Below are 22,197 nucleotides of genomic sequence, written 5' to 3' on the forward strand. Positions count from 1 at the left end.
TCACGACCTTCTTGCATGTCGTGGGGTATAGTGATGATATGTGGAACTACTATGTGCCCATCATGTTACGGAGTCCCAGGAGGGGTATAGGTTTGCAAACCAGCTGCTCAGATGTCTTTTTAGGGATGAGGGCCACCTTCTAACTGCCTACGACCGAGCACCCCATTTTAATACATAGGAACGAGAGCCCAGGGGGTGCTCCTTGGTCACGTATCCTGGATACTGAGCATAATCAGGTCTAAAACAACTGTGAGCACTTAACAAGGCTGTAGGCTTCAGTTCAAAGAGCCAGTGATCCTTAGTGGGGTGAAGTGTGTGTGGGGTAGACAGAGATCTCAGGCCCCTTCTCACCATCACAGCTGGAGGAGAGTGCTCCTGTCTGGGAGCACAGAGCACAGCGTGGGCACAGAGGGGAGGACGTCCCTGGTGGAAAACTGAGCTAGATGCTGAGGGCCAAGCAGCGTGTTGGGGACAGGGCAGCATTCCGAGTGCTGAATCTCAGAGTGTACAGATGCAGGAAGGTGGCAGGGTGCAGGCTACTTTTGTGGAGAGGTGAAAGGCCCAGCTAGGCTGGAGGGTAGGGTTCTTTGGGGAAAGTGACTGCCAATCCTGGGAAGGACTCTGGAAGTGCCTTTCCTGTCAAGTCCAGAGTTCAGATCTCAGAGCTCTGTGTGGGGACAGAAGCAATCCCAGGGTGGAACGTGCAGGACGTCCACTTGCAGGTGCCATGGAAACAGTCTAGGTGTGTAATAAGAAACAGTCTACGTGGGTAAAAAGGGCTGGCGGTGAAAAATGTGTGAAAAAAGCAGAAAGGGAGAGATGAAGAAAGAGAAGTGAAACCCAGCACAGGGAGCCAGGAGGGCCCTGAAAGGCTCCCGGGAGGGACCAAGGAGACGGGGCAGTTATGTGGTTGGCCCTGCACGTGGGACCCAAGGGCCTGGGTGGGCTGAATCACACTTGTCTTCTCACCTGGTCTTGAAGAAGGGAGAACACGATCCTTTTCAAATCATTATAGTCCCACCTGGGGACCCAGGGGAAGTATGACTTTTCTAAGGAAAACCTACATTTCTCGTGGTTTCAGATGCAGACATGCCAAACGGACACGTGTGCTCTGTGTCTGTACACTGCACGATGCATGCGTGTGTGTGGACCCCACGGCGCCAGCTGGGCTTCCACATTGAGCTTTGGGGTGGGGGCTGGCCTTTTTCACCAACTTTGGCTTGTTTGTGTTCAGACTGTCCTGGCCCAAGGCTGAGATCTGGACCAGAGGCGCTCAGTGGCGCTGGGAAAGGCAGCCCACCCACCTCCGCAGGATGGCCAGGCTCTCCTCCTCGTCGCCGGTGGAGCCGCTCCGGCCCTGCCGGCTCTCACTCATTTCACTCTGGAGAGAGAAGGGCACGTGGTACGTCAAGATTCCAAAAACGAAAAATACAGCTTAACGTCCTGTCTCTAAGGCTCCGGAGTCCAAGCTCGTTTTCCATCTGGGAACAGATCTGCAACCTGAGATCTCACGGGACGAGCAGGGGAGGAAGGGCCTGGCCGCGCTGGCCCAGGTGTGGGAGGGGGCCAGGGAGAACTGGCCGGGGAGCCTGCCAGGGAGGGCGAGGTGACCAGGAGGCGGTGGGGCTCGGGGCAGTGCGGGATCTGCGCCAGGGACGGTGGGGCCTCACCTTGGCCCTCCTGTAGGGCCCTCTCCGGAGTGCACTGCCCTCAGAACTGTTGTTCTCAGAACCCCTCCGGACACCTGGTTTGGGGAGAAGAGAGAAAAGTGGGCGTAACTTTGTATATTGCTGCCTGTGGAGGGAAAAGCACACCCAGGGGTGTCTGGAATTTATTTTTTTACTTGCAGAGGAAAAAAGCAAGCATCCTAGAGAAGCGTGAGGAAAACACAGCAAAACTGTGAAGGAAGAAAAATGGGGCCTGGAGATGAGGTGGGGGGAGGGGACACGGGGAACCACCTGGGGTCAGCCCACTGGTTAGTTCACATCCTGAGAGGGGCTCCCAGCCGACAGGGGATCGGATGACAGGGGCAAGAACCTCTTGACCAGGATACTTCTGGTTTAGGGGGCCTCCAAAGAGGCCAGAGAATGGTGTCCTCTGAGCCCACACACTGGGGGCTGGGAGCCAGCTCTCCAGGGCTCTCAGCAGCTGAGGACACTTGCCAAAGCCCTGAAGGAGCCAGCAGGAGCTCGCAGCTGCCGGGTAAGAGTCTGAAGACAGGGAAGGGAAGAGAAGGAGTCTTCAGGAAATGGCGCTGCATCCAGCCAGCCTTAGAGAAGGGCTGCACTGGGGGGAGGTGAGATGAGGGGCTGCGGCTGACGAACTGTGCTGCCTGGGGGTGGCTGAAGTGGCTAAGGCATCGGACACAACGCAGGGAGGCTCTGGGGCTGAGGCTGCAGTGGTGTGTGGGGAAAACTGTTTTGGCAATAGCAAAACTATTTTGGACAGATGGGTTGGGGAGAAATTAGAGTCCAGGGAAACAGGCCCAGGAAAGTCCTGTGATGGTTGAAATTCCCGTTCTGAGGGCCACATGCAGTCAGCTGTGTGGTGCTCAGCGCTGAAGCAGCACAGATGAGAGCAAAGAAATAAGTGGGCCAAGTGCCAATAAAACTTTATTTGCAAAATAGATCATGGAACAGAAGGAGGGCATTCCCTGAAGGAGGGAGGCATGCTTACACATACCTGGGGAGGGGCAGGGTGACTTCGTGAGCGCCTCTGGCCGGGGGGCCACTGGCTGCACGGGCCTTGTCTGCTTGGCCGCCAGCTTCTTCAGGCTTGCCTGTCTCCGGTGAAACATCTCTTCCATACTCTCTTGCTTCTGGAAGACCTTCTGTACGTGTTCCTGAAGTGACAGGGTAGGACAGACTAGTTAGCAGGATGCCTTGTAAGTGTCGGTGTCTGCAATTTAAACAACCACGTGTAGACGTGGCCTCAGCATGACCTCCGTTTTTAATGCTCATGACGCAGCACCCATCGCCAATGCAGCAATCCTGCACTGGCTCTGCTCGCTCTGGAAGGGGAGGGGTGGCAACCCCACTGCGGAATGCGGGACGCCAGACCTAGAGGAAAGCCAGTGGAAGGGAGGGACACGCAGCCCTCTCCATGCATCTGAAGGCTGCCTATGGAAGGAGCAGTAGACCTGTGGGCTGTCTTGGGGTGGGCTGAGTACAGCTGGCCGAGAGAGAGGAGTCCTATTTCAGCACAGTATTGAGAAGAGCACACAGGAAGCAGGGCCCATGGAAATGGCTACTTCACCAAGAACATGCCCCTTGCAGGGGTGATCCCACAGGAGGAAGGACCATCACCTTTTGAGGGAAGCATGACAATGATTTCTGCATAAGGAAAGTTAAGCCAGATGGCGTCCCCCCCAGTTTGACATCTCTCTCAAATGCCTACTATCCTCTAAGACTCATGATTCTTTTGAACATAATCAGAGTAATTCCCCACCACTCGGGACAGGTGAGCTGTAGGTGAAAGCCTGAGTTCGCATACCATTAGGTCTTGGGTGAGGATGGGTTCGTAGTCCTGGTAAATTTTATTGAGCTCCTGGATCTTATTTTCTGCACCGGTCTCCAAAAACTTCTCAATTTCTTGGAGGGCCGCCTCAGCACCATCCTGGGACTGGCACTTATCCACAGGCTGGGAGGCCAGCAGGTAAATCCCCTCATCGCACCATTTCATGGACTGGACACGTGAAGCGTTGCAGGGGGAGAGAATGGCACTGTTAGCTGCTGTGTCCGGGCTCTCTTTGCTGGAGCCTGTTGGCTGCCTCCAGTGTGGTCTGCTGGCTGCTATATTTTTGGGAATATCTGCAGCACTACATCATCTTAGTTCTGCTGCTATGTCCAAAGGACCCCCCTGGAGGGAGCTCAGCGCTCTAAACAGTTGGGAAAATCCCCCAGGATGGGACTCATTTATACACACAGAGAGAGGCAAAGTGCAGCGAGTTAGCCGCATGGTAAGTTTCTGGGCCTTTTAAAGAAATCATTAGCTGTTGCAAGTGAATTCTAGAAAACAGACAACTGTGTCAGGACATGACCACCTGGGCCGCTAGAAAGGCATCCAGACAGAAGGGCATGGCCAGCTTCTAATCAATGGCTGTGGTGTATCCCATGTGGAGGGAGCTGCAAAGAGTGGGTTTGCCATCAGAGGTATGGGGTTGGGGTCCTACCGCTTCCAGGAGGCCGTGAAGCTCTAGGGACTTGTTGAGTAGACCCTTCCTCTGCGCAACCTCGGCAGCAAACTGGTCACAGAGGTCCTGGAGCTCGTGGCACTTGGGGCGGATGGAGTCCACGGCGTAGTGCTTGTTGTCGATGAGCTGCTCCCCTTTCAGGGACAGGGCGCGGGCCCGCTCCACAGCTGCCTGCAGAGAGCCACCCCAGAGACACAGCTCAGCTTATGTTCAGTATAAGCAAGCAGGGTGCTATTTCCTTTGAGGGACCTGTGGGGGTGGGGGTGAGCAGGGGGTGGGAGTAAGGCTCAGGGGTGGGCAGGCCAGGCAGCTGTCCCTCCACCTGCCGACATTACTGAGGCTGGGGGCTTCCACTCTGACGGCAGGAAAGCCCAATTCCTGGGCCTTTCTAAGCAACTCTGGTGACACTGAGAGAACCACTTCGCCAGGCTGTCTCCTGCCCATGTCCCAGTCCATGTCCCAGTCCTTACGCTGGACTTCTCCTCGAAGCTGATAAGGTCCTTCAGGAGGTGCTCCACGTGTGCCAGGCTGTTGCCCACGTCCGTGAAGGTCGCTATTTTCTGAGCCAACACGTCTAAGGCGGCTTTGGCCTGAAACAGAGAAGGGGAGCGAGAGACCCAGGCCCACGTCAGAACAACCACAGCTGAAGGGAAAGGACATGGAGACATGACTGAAAGCAGGAATGAAGGGAGCAAGAGGGAAAACCGAGATATCCCCGGAAAAAAACAGAACTAGAGGGAAACATCCTCAATTTGATAAAGAGCATCTATAAAAATCCTAGAAAACATTATACACATAATGTTGATAAAAACAATGCTTTCCCCCTAAGATTGGGAACAAGGCAAGGGTGTCCACTCACAACTATTTTAAGTGGTGGCAGCTCTAGCCAGTGCAATAAGGCACACAAAAAAATTTTAAACTATAAACAAACAAGCAAACGGCAAACAGATGGCAAAAGAAGAAATCAAGCTGTCCCTGTTTGCACATGGCCTGATCACCTATGTAGAAAATCCCAAAGATGACAAAGCAACTCCTAGAATGCGTGTGTTCAGCAAGGATTCAGAAGACAAGATAAATATACAAAAATCAATTGTATTTCTATACATAGCAATGAATACACAGACACCACAACTAAAAATACAATACTATTTATAATTGCTTTGAAAATAAAATATGTAAGTGTAAGTCAAACAAAATGTACTGAATGGGCATGCTGAAAGGTACACAACCTTGACTTAAAAAATCTAAGAAAATATAAAAACCCTGTTAAGAGGATACAGAGACAAGTGACAAGCTGGAAGAAAATAATTTCACACCACACATCTGACAAAGGACTAGTATCTAAAGCACATAAAGAACTCTCAAAATGCAACAGTCAATAACTAACAAAAATAATCCAGTTAGAAAGTGGGATATAAAAATAGAGACATTTCACAGAAGAGGGTATGCTGATGATAAATAAGTGCATGGAAAGATTCTCAAGGTCACCAACCATTAGGAAAATACAAAATGGAACCACAATGAGATAGCACAACACATCCACTAAAACATGTGCATACAATTAAAAATAATACCACACTACATGCAGAGGATGTGGAGAAACGACCACTCATACGTTGCTGATGGGGCTGTAAAATGGTAGAGCCATCTGGAAACAATTTGGCATTTTCTTAAAAAGCTAAACATGCAATTACCATATGACCCAGCAATTGCACTCCTGAGCATTTATCTCAGAGACGTGACAACTTATGTCCATACAAAAATCTGCACATGAATGTTTATAACAGCTTTATTCGTGAGAGCAAAAGCCTGGAAACAGTCCACGTGCTTCCAGTGGGTGACTGGTTCAACTGTGGCATGTCCCTGCCATGGAATACTGACCTCTTAGCAGTAAAAAGGAACAAACTTATTATACAGAACAACCTGGAAGAATCTCCAGAGAACCATGCTGAGTGAAAAGAGCCAATCCCAAAAGATTATGTATTGTATGATTCCCATTTATAGAACATCTCTGAAATAACAACATATGGAAATGGAGATTAGTGGCTGCCAGAGGTTCAGGAGGGGTTAGAAGTGGGAGGGAGGGGGTGTGTCTATAAGGGGGAAATGTGGGGGATCCTTGCGGGGATGGAATGTTCTGTGTGTTGAGTGTGTCAGGGCCAGTATCCTGACTACGATCCTGGGTTTAAGTTTGGGAAGATGTCACCATTTAGGGAAACTGAGTGAAGGGTACATGGGATCTTTCTGAATTATTTCTTATAACTGCTTGTGAATCTACAATTATTCCCAAATTAAAAGTTTGGCTGTCTGAAGAGCCTTCCTCAGTCCCCACAGAAATAAGTAAGGAATGACCATCTTCTCCAGGTGCTTCATGGGCGCTGTTCACTGGCTGGCGGTACTTCTCTGGTCTGAGTCAGCAAGACTGCTTCACCTTGCTGTCCCAGTTCAAGCATGTGCCCCACCTGAACAGTGCTCAGTGAAGGCTGCTGAACTAGATCCCACATTTTCCAAATGGTGATGTTCATGACTCTTTGAGGAGTACTAGGCCTGGAGGATGGCCTCCGCAGAGTTGTTCGCTGGTCTTCCTCACCTGACATTTAGACACTGCCTTCAACAGCTTGATCACTGGACTTGATGTGGTTACCTATTTCCTGTGTATTTATGATTCCTCCTTGACCAGAGGTTTCCTGAGGACAGGAAAGATGTTGCCCTAGGTCTACGTTGTTTCAGATGGCTGTACCATTTTATATTCCTACGTTGCACCAGGACTAGACCACAGGGAAGTCTCAGTGTATGTATTCTGCACAAATGAGTGGTTAGTAGGCTTCTGATGAGTTGGCCACCCCTAGCGACCTAACACAATGCCTGCGCATCACTTCTACTATAGCCCTGTCACACGGAATCCAAGGCGGGACTGTCTCTCCTATATGTGTACACCCAGGGCCCATACCAGACACCCAGTAGGTACATGTTGGAGAAAAGAACATACAAGTGACCATACAGGGAGGACAAAGGTTGCTTGACTAATTGACAAATAATGTGGAAGCAAGTGTATGTCAATGAATAGATTTTGCATAAGCTTTGCATATAATGATTTACTCATCAATCACATATTTCAAGGTTTAGTCCAACATGATCTTGTCGCTCCATGTGGCTAATGGAGACTATTCTGCATTGAGCCATAGTCAACTGGGTACCTCAGCCCAGGTGATCCGGGCCACTTACTAGCTTCCTGAAGCCAGAATGCCAGGTGCCCACCTACAGGGTCTCTCCTTGCTCTGGGCCACTCACCTCTCGGAAATCCTGCTCAAAATGCCGGAGTTGCAGACACTGTTCGAGTTTTTGCTGATGCTTTGCCCAGAACTCATCAAAGGCAGCCTCAGTTTCATTCAGCTGGGCCAGGAGCCTAGGAAAGAAGAGAGGCACTAGTGTTGTGTGTTGGAGCAACCCATGGGGCTTGGGAAGAGTAGCCCCAAGCTGCAATGTGAAGCAGGGGTGCGGGGCTCAGTCTCCAAGCAGTCTTATGACCCTCACCTCCTCTCATCCTGGGCACTGAAGTGCAGGATTTGCAGGTGGGCGTTTCTTTAGGGCCCACTGACTTGAGAGGGGGCGCAGCTGGCTGAGCTGAGTTTGTTAATTTTTACAAGGTCAAGATGGTAAAGGTTTGGGTTTATTATGTATCACTTTGATTCTGGGTAAAGGAAGCAGTAAGCTGCCACAATGCATGTGTGAGTGAGGGACTGCTGCCACCATTTACTGTCATGATCCCCAAATCTGAGAACCTCTCAGACACTGATCTGGACAAGCATGAACCAGTTTTATCACCGCCCCTCCTCCCGCCCCAGCTGGTGTGCTCAGGCTAGCCCCACTGTGTAGCTGAGGAAACTGAGTCTGGGGGTAGTTGACAGTGTGCTCCAACCTCCTCTGTTCACGACATCTACACAGGGCTCTCTTGTGCCCCAGGGTCTACTCTGCGTCCCTGGCACAGAACACCTGCTCAGTGGGTAAACTTTGGCAGAGAGGAGGGAACACAGGTTAAGAGCTGGAAAAAATCAGCCAGGGTCCAGGCCTGGGTTTGTCTGTGATGGGCTGGGAGCCTCCGGGAAGGCCATCCAGCTGCTCTGCACCTGTCCCCAAACTGTGCTCTCGGGGTAAAGAGCACAGAATGGGGAAGGTGTGTGGTGTGTGGACATTGCAAGCATCACAAGATGTTAGCTAATGGCAGTTAACCATGTGGACCCTTTACCCTGTGTTCTGTTATACAGCTAGAAACCAAGGGAGGAAAGTACAAATTACCCCCTTTCCAGTGAAAGAGAAGACATGCTTCTAAAACAGGCTGGAGCTGAGCGAGGCCCACCTGTAAACAAGCGGAGCCTCGAGACCAGGTGTGAAATGAGTCGGGAAAGCGACTGAGTGCAGACCTACAAGCCTGAGAGCTGTCACCACTGTTCTTGCTGAAACTACCCCTCCACACTTATGAAAAAGAGCAACTGCGCTAAGAAATGTTCTCGCCAGAAAAGCTGCTTTCTTTGGGATTGGGAAGCAAAGCATTTCAGCGGTAAGGGCTCTGAGGTCCCCTTGCTTCCCTTTGAGATGAGGAAACAAGAGGTGCCCAGGCAGCATGGGGTAGGGCCTCTCCTCCTGTCTGTCTGTCCCTCTGTCCTCAGCCTACAGACCCTCATTTCTGCAGAGGCTGTGCACCTGAAAGGCCTGCGCAGCCCGAGGTCCTCACCTCTGCACGGTGGTCTGATTGTCCAGCTGGTCCTGGTTTAGGCTCTGCTCCGGGCTCTTGGCCAGAGGCTCCCTGATGCTCTCCAGGATGCTCTGCCCCTCATCCAGTGCCAACCTCATGTCCTCCTGTGGGAAGAGCGCAGCACCTTGGACCCCAGGCCCACCCACTCCCCGGGACTCTGTCCAGGTTGGAGAGAGTGGTGGCCTTTGTGGGGCATCCCCCCCTGCGAGGGGAGCGGGGAGGTCACAATGAGCAAGGTGGGCACAGCACCAGCCACAGTGAAGACTCCCTACCCTCTCCTCCGTGCTGACCGCTCACTCGCGGGGGAAAGCAGGCGGGTGTCGGGGAGACTCCTCCTGCTGTGACCAGGGCAGAGCTAGGGTTACAGGTCACTCAGGGGCAGCAGGATAAGGTAGGAGAGTAACGGGACACCAGACCTCTAGGTGCCTGCTTCCGCAGCCATCCTCACTGCCAGAAGTGAAAGGCAGCAAGGGGTCTCTTGGTGTGGGTGGGGCAGCCCCCCGAGGAACCAGCAGTGGGTCGTGGTCACTGCTGACTCAAAGCCTGCAATGTGTAGGTTGGGCAGGGGGTGCAACAGACTCAGGGAGCAGTTCTCCCTCAGAGCACTTCTCCAGGAACTGATGGTAACCACGTGAGTACCGTGGCTACTTTATGAATTTCAGCCCGCCTGAGTCAGCCCACACTTCTCTACCTGCCCTCGATGGGACCCCGGGGGCAGAATTCCTGTCTTGGTTTACTAATGGGCATCAGAAACTCCTAGCTGGAGGGCCCTGCTGTAAGACAGCTCGGGAGCTGGTTCAGAGAGAAGCCGCCTCCGATGACTTGCTTGGTCAGATTTCACAAGTTACTCAGGCAAACCACGGGGGTCTCTGCATTTGTAGCACTTGGTTAAGCTACTTTTTAAAAGGAGCATGTTTCAGTTCTGATCACAGAGGTTGCCCAGCTCATAAGCATCAAAAGGCACCTTTGAAACCCCTTCAGTTCTGTCTCACCTAATGCTGGCATCAGCTCCACATCTACTCCACCACCTCGTACTCGGACAGAAGGGCCCCCCGTCACCTCCCCTCCCGCAGAAGCCACGCGTACCTTCGCTTTGTCTTTCTTCTCCGTGTGCGCGCACAGCACTGAGCTTGTGGACTGCACGTCATTGGGCAGTTCCGTTTCAGCCAGCTCGGTCCCGAAGGACTGCAGCATCTGGGCCGTCTGCTTGACCATGAGGGCAAAACTCTCGATGGCCTTGGGAAGAGGGAGGACACCGTCACAAAGCTTGGCACGCACCTCAGCCTCCTGTTGCCTGCAGAGCATCACGGAGGACCGGCCAGGGCATCTTCAGAGGGGACAGAGCCACAGCAAGCCTGGTCTGCATAAAGTAAATACCTTCCCACTGGTTTCTCAGCCTCACAACTTCTTCAGACACATACCAGACACTCTTTACATATGCTCTCATCACCTAGAGTCATTCTACGCTCGAGGTCTCTCTCCTTGTTGAGAGAGGTGTGAGTGCCGCAAACTACAACAATATGGGGTTTTTCTTTTTTTCTTTTCTGTCTCTGAGCCCAGAGAAAGCCACTCCCGAACTTATTACTCATGTTCTTTCTTTGGATGACTAAGGTCCACTGAGACCATCTCCTCATTCTTGGGGAGAAAACTTGGGTTTTAACATGAACATGTCTTTGGAAGAGGCAGCATCGAAATGCAAAAGCAATTCCAGGGAGTTAACTAGGGATTGTTGAGAAGCACAGCCTGTAGCCAGCACTCGCCAGAGAGTGCAGGGAAGACTCACCGTGCGGTGACACAACCACCTGGTGTGGCAGTAATCCAGGGTCCCACCCAGGTCCTCGGTCAACTGGGACTTGTCGATGTAACTGTGTAATTCTGGTACTGAGCTCAGCATTATGACCTAGGGGAGAAAGAAAACTGCCCCCATAAACAGAACGCCCAGCAGGCAGAGTCCAGAAATGTTCTGCTGCTGTGCTAGGTGTGGCAGTGGGCACAGAAGTCACTGGCTTTGGACCCGGGTTTAAATCCCAGCTCCACCACTAACTGGCTGGTTGACTTCAGGCAAGTCGCTTGTTCTCTCTGTGTCTCAGCTTCCTCATTCATGAGATGGGTATAGGATGACTAATCTCATCAGATGACAGCCACCGAAGGATACAAAACCCCTATGTAGCTGGGCTTGCAATGGACACTAGGCATCTGAAAAGCGTTTAGATGCTCCTCTGGCCAGGTGGGCTCAGGATGGCAATCAGACGGTGCTCAGACTCGAAAGAAGATAATTTTGTCTTTACTTCTGCTGAAATACTATGAGGTCACTGCAGGTACTAGTCAGAACCACTACAGTGCCCTTTACCGGCACAACTGCCTTGACAGGTGAGTACACAGTCGCAGTGACCGAGCAAGTTCTTCCACACAGGACAAGTCTTTTATTATTATTATTTTTTTATGTTTTTCTTGCCCTTTCTGAGGTCATTCTGTCCATGAGTTTTGGATAAAAATATAGCCTTTGCTTTGTAAGCTATCACATAGATACTACAAAATAGGTCTTGAGAGGTTTAGCCCAAATGTTATTTGAAACCACCTCATGTATTATTAAATACTGTATTAGCTTAAAGCAGAGTTTCTCCCCCAGGGCAATTCTGTCCCTCAGGAGACAGTTGACAATATCTGGGGACATTTTTGATTGTCTCAGTGTTGGGGGTGGTGGTGCTGGCATTTGGTGGGTGGCAGGTAGGGGTGCTGCTAAGTTCACGCATAGGGCAGCCCCACCACAAAGAATAATCCTGCCCAACAGTGCTGATGTTGAGACCTTTTAACTGAAGCATGATCTTTATTTAAAAACATAGGCAAAAATGTCAATTTAAAGTAGAAAACATTTCTTAGAAGGGATGACTCCATTCTCTCTTTGTTCCTCTAATAAAACTATATGCAGCCAAATAACACTGATTCACGACCAGCATGACCAAAGACTAGTTGATTGGGCAACCTAAGAATTTAAGCCACCTTCCTTCGTGATTTCTGTACCTCAATTAACATCTAATCTATGCTTCATACATATTTGACCACAACAGAAAAAGCATAGGGACCTACTGTTTTTCTTCACATGTTCTATCCCGCACTGAGTTCAGCACACAGCACCAAAACACTGGCACGAACAAATTTTTAACAACATTTAACAACAGCACTCAGGTGATGCTTTCTGTAGTTCTAAAGAATGGTCTGTAATGAGTCAGTGAATTGAAGGTGTCAGTGATGACTTTTGTAAAACCCGTTTTTGACAACTCACTAATTTGCTGATCCAAGCTGGGGAGAGGAGATGAGGTAGGGATGGGCCTGTGGGGCCCAGGCCTACTGCCCCCCACCCTCTACAGGCCTGGGGGATGCTCCCACCCACGTCCCTCACTCCTCTTGTCCCCAGCAGAGCCTGGCCTTTCCTCTCTAGGAAGTGGGTGATGGCCCTTGGTCCGTTGGGCTCTCTTGTTCTTCAGCTTGACTTGCTGTAAGAATGTTCTAGACTCGTGGCTCTGGTGAAATGACTGTACTTTTAAGGTGGTCCATCCAAGGCCATGCTTTGCACAGTCAGCTCGGGGGTGTGGAGTGGCAGGTGGGAATGAAGGATCCTACCGCTCCTGGCTGAGCAAGAGGAAGTACAGTTTCCGACTGAGTCGTCTGGGGTTTTATTTATGCTCACAGCACTGAGGTTAGCACCTTGAGAAGTTCGATTATCATAGATGGGACAAGAATGCAATTACATTTAGTTCTGCCTACGGAGCTAAAGCCAGGTATACATACCGGAACCTTCATCTTAAAGTCATCTCTGTTGAATTTGAAAGCGAGGTCAGAAAGAGTCCTTTGGAAAAATCCTGTTGGGCGCAGAACAAGGACAAGCTGGAGGTTTGCTGGGAAGGATGCCTGCAAGAGAACAGAAGAGCTGTGGCATCCTCTGTGCACAGCTGTAGCTAAGCTTTGGGTTCCCACCCACCTGGAGCTAACTGCACGATCATACTACAATAAAAAATGTTATAGACACCAGACTCTGTTAGAGGCATCACCACCTCTTAAAAGAAAAGGGAAAAAGTCACACTGCTTGATGCAACTGTTATGCTACTTATAAATGAGAAAGTCAAAAGCTTGTCACACCTGTTACAGACATACTGTGTCCTCTGAAGTTCAGATGTTGAAGTCTAAACCCTCAGTGCCTCAGAATGTGACCTTATTTGGAGATTGGGTCTTTGCAGGGGCAATTAAGCTAAAATACCATATTAGGGTGGGCCTCTAACCCAATGACTGGTGTCCTCATAAAAATGGGAAATTTGGCCACAGACACGCACAGGCAAGGAGAATGCCACGTGAAGATGAAGGCAGAGATGAGTGATGCGTCTGCAAGCCAAGGATTGCCAAAGATCATCAGCTACCCCAGAAGCTGGGTGACAACATGGACCAGATTCTCCCTCACGGCCACAAGGGGAACCAGCCCTGCAGACACCTTGATCTTGACTTCTGGCCTCCAGACTGTGAGGTAGTAAATTTCTGTTGTTTAAACCATCTAGTCTGGAACTTCCAGATGACAGCCCCAGGGAACTAAGACACTGGTCAAATGGAAACAAAGCCATACAGACACACACATATATATGTGTGTGTGTGTGTTTGTATGTATATACACACACACACACACACACACACACTACCTAAAAGATATATAACAATAACTGTGCATACACACACTCTTAGATACAATTATGTGAGTATGTTCAGTTACCAGCTTTGCTTACAGGGTACGTGACCTAGGGCAAGTTAGTTAACCTCCCTGTGCCTCAGTTCCCCATCTTTGAAGTAGTGATAACAAAGTGCCTTCTTACTGCACACCCTGGAGGGTTTCGTGACCCAATGCGAATGTGGAATTTAGCACAGTGCTCACGCGAAGCACTCAGAAACGTGGCGATGACAGATAAATAGTAAGCGGCTATTCTAGACGCCAGATTACTTCCAGATGCTGAGATCCAGGGAGACCCCATTACTAAAACAAGAAATTCTGAAGTAAGTGAGTTCAATGTCCAGACACTAAGCTAAATGTACCTAAAATACAATATGTAGAAAAGAATGGCACAGCCCTAAGGCCTGAAACATACGGCAGCAAGGAATGGAAGAAGAGAAACCAATGTACCCCAGTACCTTGGCTCAAAAGTCATTCCTGGGTTCCACTCTAATATCCATGCTGGTCTCAGCAAGACTCAGAAGTGAGCCCTGAAGGGCGTGGAGCTGAGTCCCCCATCAGGGACACCTCTATTGTCTTCTAGGAACCTCGAGGGCAGCGCTAAGACTTCGGTCATCCGCTGCCTCTGGGTTGGTGTGAGGCACATACCCTTCCTGCCTGCAGCCCTCTAGACACACTCTCCCTGCAGGTCCTCCAACATGTCTGTGCACCACGGCCATAGCCCTGGAAGACAGGGACCATGTGTCTTTGGTCAAAGCACCTCAGCAGGTGCTTGCTACGTGTTTATAGCTGTGTGGACACGGAGGTGAGCTGTCACGAGGGGCCATCTGCCGGCTGTGGTGTGCACAGTCACCCACGTTCACCGGCTGGACCCACAGCTGGCCTGGGTGGGGTTATTTTGAGGAGGATACGGGGTCACTTGGCCCTGTGCCCTGTGTCTCACCATCACACTCTATGCTTGGACGCAAACCTGTGGGGAGTGCACAGTGCAGTGGGGGAGACCTGATTGCTCAGTACCAGCTCAGGAGGAAACTGAAGTAAGCACCCCAGTAAGCAATGATCTCTCCTTTGTGTCTGCTCCTGTTGTCTTGGGCCAACGCTCACAAAGTTCAACTCCTTTAAGCGGAAAGAAAACAACTCAGAGAACCACGTGGAGGGTTGGAAACCCGAGAGCAGATTCTGGGTCACTTATCCACAAGAGGACTGTGTAAATCTGTCGTCATCATTGGTGAAATTGGCCACCACTCTTTAAGGAAAACGTCCTTACTGAAGTCTCTTTCTAGAGGTGACAACGAGTTATGCTTTTCTAAATTTCAATATCGTTTTTGCTGCTCCAATTTATATCTCATGGCACATGTGCTCTGTAAGTTCGAGTCTGAATTTACAGGATAAAACTGTGCCTTTGTCCATCTTCAGCGATTTCACTTAGATGAACTCAACACAGGTGCGAGAAAACCCACCTGCAGCGGAGCTCACTCTGTCCCAGGAGGAGAGACACTGACCTTGCTGAGCCTGGAGGTGACTGTCAACGTAAAACATAGTCCATTCTCCCCCTTTTCTCTGCTTTAGTGTTTCCATTTCTTTAAAGCTATTTAATCTTTATACTATAAAGAGAGTAGTTGTAAGATCCTAGCCAAGCGAGAAGGCTTAATGACATACACAAACACATGTTTTGAATATAAACAATAAATTAAATCTTCTTTGGGTTGGAGACAACCATATGTACTAAAAAGCTGGAGACAATAACAAAATAAAAACAAAGTTAACTCGATGGAGGATTTGGGATGAAGTCTATAAAATAACATCTTTTGTAGCTTATTAATCAAGTAATCATGAGATGATTATAATAGTTCTCTATGTCATATGAAAGCAATATCATTTATTTTCAAGGGCTGACCTTGAACATATATAATGTGATGACTATACACATGTAATTTGGGGATAGAAAAAGAGGAGTTAACTGGCTTCTGAATTAATATTCTTCAAGACTTACAAAATGAAGAGGCAGCAGAGCTAAAGCCAAAAGATGTAGAAATTCTGTGGAATCCTGGTGCTTTGGGGAACGCCGTTTCAAATCCTCCCCAAGTTCAAGCAACTGCCTTAACTTCTGCTCTAAGCCACATTTATCTGGCCTGATGTTAGATGTTTAATTTCAAATGGAGCAGCGGAAGCCTGACCAATGACATTTGTCTCATAGTAGCCAAACAACAAACACAAGTTTGTGTAACAAATAAAAATGTGAAAGCTTGGATCTCAGTGTCAGGAGATGAAACACCCAGCGTCTGAATCAGAGAAGCTGCCTGTGAGCAGAGGCCTCCAGCTCCAGGGCTGTTCCCGTGGAGGTCTGGATGTGAGCCTTCAGCATGGGGGCGTCTAAGACCAGCCCCCTGGTGAGTATGGTTGAGACTGTTGGAAACATCATTAAGGAAAGGACATTTTAATGAAAAATGAGTAGGAAGGGCATAGTCTTTGAATGAAGGACAATCATTCCACTGAATACCCTCGACATTAGGACACCTGCCCTGCCGCTCTTTCTCGGGAAAGCTGTGAACCAGCAGCGCCTCTGCTCAGGTCCTCACCTCCCCTGGGCACTCACCACCCTGTGCTAGACCTCCAGTAGCTGGCAGACAGTAGGAATTTAGTAGCATTGTTTAATATAATGTTGTTTTGCCACATATGGCGTATTTACCAAATGACCTAAAAAATCCCGGGTCCCTCAGATCCTTTCTGCACACACAGATGGCAACAGCTTTACAAGCAAAAACCAGGATTCTCCCCACACAGACGAAAATGACCTTAACTGCAATTTCCTTCAGCGTCGTGCTCTAGGATACAAGTTTAGCTTGAATTAGGCTAGCTCTAAACATAAATGTGTACACTCTATTACAAAACCTCCCAATGCTAACACACATACACACACACATACTTACATAGAAGTGGGTTAAAATTTGAAATAGAATCCCAGAAGATATACTTAGGTATTTTATCAAAGACATATCAAACCCAGGACAATCCAAACTTTGAACCAACTGTTAGACAAACAGCGATGTTTGAACTCTCAGCTTTGAGTCTTGTTTCTGCCTGTGTCCACCAGCTAAGATCATGATCTGTGACAGGCAAGGACATCCATCATCCCCAATGCCCCATTAGAGCTGATGAAGGCTCTTTTCTTGATGGAGACCCAGCAAGTCTGATTTTAGGAACACTGGACTTCGGTTCCTCTAATGTCTTCTATTCCAAGCTAAGCTGAAGGCATCCAAAAAAAAAAAAAGAGCACCCCAAATTAAGGAAAGCTCAGCTTATGAGACAGTACACATGGTGGCTAAAAATAGCCCTGAATTACAGGGCCTTACATTAGTGCTGAGTCTCAACCAGGTATCCAGACACTTGGAGATGAATAGAGCCTCTACCACCAACTGGCTTTTGTAGCACCCGCAACGTGGCCGGGAGCTCTGGTGGAACTGTGCACGCTGGAGCGCGCACGGTGCACGTGCCGTTTCCTCCCAAGGGCGCCGGCCTGGCGGTGCTAGGGGTTGTTTTCCCAGAGCCCCCTTGGACGATGCACAGGCCAGCTGAAGGTGACGGTCTGGGTTCATAGCCCCAGGTGACAGCATGAGTGTGCCAGCTCTGCCCTGCCCAGCTCCCCTGTATGCAGACAACTGTGCCAGTTCTGTCTCCCACCTCCTGGTCTCACCACAGAGCCATGGGGGAGCTCAGACCCACACCTTGGCTCAGAGAGGGACACATGCACAGGAAGGCAGCAGGGCCTGGCTTGCAGCATCCTGACCACCCCTATGACCTGTGCACTGTCTCAGGTACCCCATAGATGTTTGTCTGGCATCTCTGGGCATAAATCTCACCACAATGTTCTGTCTACTGCCTGCACCCTACCTGGCTGTCTACTTCTTGCTCATTTCCCCCCTTGTATCCCCAACACCTCCATGGTTCCAGGCACAGAGCAGGGTCTTCATAAATGTACTGAATACATGAATATAATTTTTGGCATTCATTAACATCAGTAATTTATATAACAAAAAAGCATCAGAGTTCAAAGAGAATCTTTGACAGTTCTACTGGAAAAATTATAACTTCTGGGATTTCCAAACCAGTACTGGGGAGCTCAGAGACTTACAGAAAAAAGGACAGGAAAAGCCCTGTACGTTTATTGTGTAAGCATGAGTATAAACCTAAAAACCCAAACTCCAACTTTTTAGCTATGATTTTCGCAAAACAAAGTTTTAAAGATGGGCCAGCTTGCTTCAGAAATTAATCTGATTATAAACTTGATGTTGAATAAAACTTGAGAGCTTGACTCTGACAGCTCGGGCAGGCCAGCCCTGGACCACACTGCTGAATCATAGGGTGATCTGGAGGGTTACTTCCACTTAAAAACAACTATTTATCTGTTTCTTAAAAAGCAACCCTCCATTTGGGAAACTTCTTATTTCTAACCAGGAGCAACTGATTAACTTGAGAGATATTTATGGTGAACCTGCCTCACACAGGGCCTGGGCTGGGTGCCTGGCCACACGAAGATGGACAGGGCTCGGCCTTGACTTCAAGGAAGTCATGATGTGCAGAAAAAGAATGACTGCGAATTTCCACAAAGTGGAGGGAAAGCAGGAGGCTCCCAGAGCAGTTCTGCTCCGCTGGGAGGCTGGCCGAGGGGTGGGGAAGGACGAGAGCCACCTGGTGCTGGGGGTGAGGGCGTTCCTGGGGGAGGCACATGTGCAAAGGTGCAGAGAAGCACTTTCCAGCAAAGATGGGAGACCTGGACCCCACAGGGCATGCCCTGACCATATGGGCATATCAAGAGTACTTTGTAAATTCCTGAGAATTTTAAAACAAAGGAGACCTGATTACATAACACAGCAATTTTCAACCGCTGTGCCGCAAGAATTTTTAAAACATGCAATACCTGACTATTTAATCAAGGGCACTGGCCTCTTTTCCCTTAGATTGTCAAATAAAAAACTGACAACAGCCAACACAAAAATAGCCATCTGTTTGAGTAAAGTAAAATTATACCTATTTTTTTGTCAGATCAGCACAAATGTTTTTGGGTGTGCCGCAGAATTTTAGTAATTAGTTTATGTGTGCCATGAGATAAAAAAGGTTGAAAATTGCTGATATAACACAACTTCTTTTGAAACACTCAGAAGTGTTTTGATTTGTTTCAGAAAAATGAGGTCACAGGAAGTGTGTGCCAGTGGGGACAGGAGTAGGAGACACATCCCGGTGACGCAGGGAGAGGCTTTATCAGAAAGACAAAGGTGGGACCCAATAGCTCAAAAATAGGTTTGCACCAAAACGATGTAAGTTTTAAGAGCCAGAGCAGATACTGAGCCTTTAATTGTCACTAAGATGAAATAATGAGGCAGAATGTGAGGAAGGAACCAATTTCTCCACTCTAGCCAGAGCTTCAGCACAGGAGCCTTCCTGAGGCCAAGAACCAAAGATGGTTGAACGCAAGACCCAGAACAAAGGTTAGGAGAATTTCACTCCATCAGCGGTTAGGTTTTTAAGAAACACTTGGGAGCAGAGGACCTGGCCACAGTTGCCCTGGATCACCCTGCTTGCCAACAAATCACTTTTTGGGCCTTTGGCTGCCAGGAGGCGAGCGTGGGTGGAACTCAGCTTGGTGAGAAATGTTTCACAGAGGAGATCGTGAGTGGGGGCGGAAGCTACTGGTGAAAATAAGATTCAGGGGCTTTCTGCTGACTTAGCTCTTCCCTCCTCAGTTATCACTGCAGGCTAAAAACAGCGACAGCAACCACCACAGACAGCTGCTCCCCTGCCCTAGAGGGCAGCACGCAGTCTGCAAAACAGCTCCATGGATGCTAAGATGAATTCCTTGGCAACGTGGGTTACTAAATGCAGGAAGGGGTTACCAGGAAAGACTAAGACATCTGATTTAGTAAAACTATGGAATAAACAGTCCATTAGAAAGGAAAGTGTCACTTAGAAAAAGCTATTCAATATAGTTTCAAACTTCTAGCCTGAAGATTCTCTGTAACACACTCAATACCCTGTTATCAGGACCTTGTGCTCTATTTAAGAACAAATACACAGTAAAATCCTGAGCATCTCACATACTCAATGGTCAGAAATGAGCCAGCTGGTGGAACTGTTTTCAAAATAAAACGTGTCCCCTAAGAGTTAACCCATTTGAGAACACACACACACACAGATGTATACATACATGCCCTAGCAACTGGAGGAAGCCAAGGAGGTGGGGCTCCCAAGTGTTCCTTGGCCCGGCCTCAGGCTACCCTGGGTGGCTGCTCTGAGCTGGATGTACACCACAGCTCTGCACCAAACAGTGACAGCCAGGATGCAAACTACCACCCAGGCAGACCGGTCGCTAGAAGAGAAATGCCGCTGTCACCCAGCCCAGGAGAAGAGTAGGTGGGAACATCACGAAGCTGGGAAACTGACACTTACTGCTATTCGCAGGACTGATGCCTTCACCGAGGTCCATTTGTCCTGCCTTCGGTCTATGACCAGGATAAATCCGATGCCAGCATCTTGTAAGCTGAAACGAGGGGGAGAGATATCTGCAATTAATGTGTGCAGCACGGAGACAGGCTTTCGTGCAATCTCTAAGAAAACCTCATGATAAAATGATTCCTCCTATAATCCTTGTACCACTTCCGCACTGCAAGGTAAAACATGTGCCAAGTAGGCGTCTGAGCAGACTGCAGCATTTCCATGAACCTCGGCCGGGCAATCTCCAGAACTCGCTCTTATCTAAAGGTGGACCAATATTTTCTGTGTTTTGTTTGTTTCCCAACCTAACAACCACCATCTCACATGGCAAAGATCCAGGCAGGACCCATCTTTCCTGGAGCTCAGTCAATTTTCATTCCACAGTAAGAGCCGAGTCATTTTCTTTTCTGGGTTGACCAGCTGGCTAAATCCTCCAAGACACATTTTAAGACCCACACGTAATGTTAGTTCTAGCATCTGAGGTCCTCGTGTTCATCCACATTAGAAAATTGCTCTTGATGGCATCACTACACATTTGGGAGAAAATCCCCGAGGCATCCGAAGGCTCACAAGCATCTGGTGGACGCTGGAGAGGAGATACGGCTCCTTGCAACAGCAACATCTGTGGCAGAGATAACACGGAGCTGCCGTGTAATGATAACCTCCGTCCTGACTTAGCCTCACGCAGGAGCCTGAGTCACAGTGTAGAAACAAGGAGGTCCTCCTCCGGTAGCTCATTTCACATCCGAGCCAATTGTGTAATGCCAGCAGCTGCCACTGCCAGCCAATCCACGCAGGCGTGAGAGAAGGGCAGCCTGAGGCACCGACTGGAATCACTAATTTCCGAGTCTCTGAACCTAGGGGAGCCACTCCTGGGTTTAAATGAGTCAGAATGAGACGGAACAAATATAAATTGTGCAATGTATAAAAGCCTGCTGTAAACATTATATAATGAAGCCAGAGCTGTCAGATCCCAAATCCTTCCCAAGCCTCAGGTTTAATGACGGCGACAGTGACACACAGAATGCACACCTGTGTGGGTGTGGCTGTTGATTCTGTGCTCTTAGCCACACTTGATGACGAAGGGCTCCGTGTATAGGAATCTGGTTCACAACAGCAAAGGCCTTCTGGGTGGGGGCACAAACCAACGGCAAGGTTCATTCAGAACAGCCGGCCGGCCGTGGCTATGAGAGCCCACGTGTGCACACAGGGCGGGAAGGCGGTGATTCTGTTTCACAGCTGTACTGGGCGCTCTGGACAGAACCAGCTCCTGAGCTGCTTAGTTCTATGGAGTAAGGTTTTGTTTTGTGTATCACTCAAGTTTCAGTGCCAGGAACCTAGATTCACAGCAGTCTTGCTCCCCACTGCACCCCAACAGCAAGGGCACAACGCAGATGGCCAACCAACCTGCCTGATTCAGGCTGGACAGGTAAGGTAGGAAGTTGAGATGGAACAGAAACCCTAGTACCCACACCCGGGCATTCCTTCTGGGAGGAAGGGATTTTTTTTTTAATCTTCGGGGTTGCAACTGGACAGCCAGTGCACTAAAAGCTTGACTGATACTTTTCCCTCTAATTCTCATAACAACTCTATGAAGTAGCTGAGAGATGAGGCACAGAAACAGAGGGATTAAGTCATTTGCCTAAAATCACACAGCTAGTGAGCACAGACGGAGTGAACCCCATGGTCTGGCTCGGTCTCAGCGTTCTCAGCTGTCTGCATGCTGCCTCCCAAGCCAAGCCCACCCTGAGGAATAAAAGAGCCTCCTCCCGCCCCTCCCATGCCTGGGCTGCATCCTAATGCTGGGCCAGGCAGGGGCCTTCTCATCAGGGGCCCCTGCAGCACTCCCAGGTGTCAGGGGACATGCTGAGGGGACCTGACCCCAGAAGTAGACAGCAAAGATGCCCACACACCAGAGCCCAGCTTGGGGCCAGGAAAACTCTCTTCCATGCTCCGCTCATCTCGCCTCTTACCATATTTTGGGAATAGTGACTCAGAAGCACATAGATTTAACAAACATAAGGCATCTTACGTAAGGACGTCGGGACCCTT

At 49.3% G+C, this 22,197-nt stretch overlaps 1 protein-coding gene across 4 annotated transcripts in view; it reads right to left on the reverse strand.

The window, feature by feature from the left end:
• MCF2L (MCF.2 cell line derived transforming sequence like) overlaps nucleotides 1-22,197 on the reverse strand; it is a 111,642-nt gene that overhangs the window by 17,064 nt on the left and 72,381 nt on the right. For 2 of the 4 annotated variants that reach the window (XM_087814216.1, XM_087814215.1), the window contains exons 1-13: nucleotides 20,604-20,778; nucleotides 20,101-20,191; nucleotides 12,735-12,854; nucleotides 10,729-10,845; nucleotides 10,032-10,181; nucleotides 8,925-9,049; nucleotides 7,484-7,598; nucleotides 4,663-4,782; nucleotides 4,172-4,363; nucleotides 3,493-3,684; nucleotides 2,683-2,842; nucleotides 1,671-1,744; nucleotides 1,305-1,381 (exon numbers count right to left, since the gene is read on the reverse strand). In XM_087814216.1, the coding sequence (XP_087670342.1) occupies nucleotides 1,305-1,381; nucleotides 1,671-1,744; nucleotides 2,683-2,842; nucleotides 3,493-3,684; nucleotides 4,172-4,363; nucleotides 4,663-4,782; nucleotides 7,484-7,598; nucleotides 8,925-9,049; nucleotides 10,032-10,181; nucleotides 10,729-10,845; nucleotides 12,735-12,854; nucleotides 20,101-20,191; nucleotides 20,604-20,767 (1,697 nt within the window). In that variant the 5' untranslated portion in view covers nucleotides 20,768-20,778. Of the gene's footprint in view, nucleotides 1-1,304; nucleotides 1,382-1,670; nucleotides 1,745-2,682; nucleotides 2,843-3,492; nucleotides 3,685-4,171; nucleotides 4,364-4,662; nucleotides 4,783-7,483; nucleotides 7,599-8,924; nucleotides 9,050-10,031; nucleotides 10,182-10,728; nucleotides 10,846-12,734; nucleotides 12,855-20,100; nucleotides 20,192-20,603; nucleotides 20,779-22,197 lie in introns of those variants that run through there. The other 2 variants (XM_016212878.2, XM_016212879.2) reach the window with 1 other exon arrangement.

This window comes from Miniopterus natalensis, chromosome 2 (genome assembly GCF_054644295.1).
Source record: "Miniopterus natalensis isolate mMinNat1 chromosome 2, mMinNat1.hap1, whole genome shotgun sequence".
NCBI lineage: Eukaryota > Metazoa > Chordata > Mammalia > Chiroptera > Miniopteridae > Miniopterus > Miniopterus natalensis.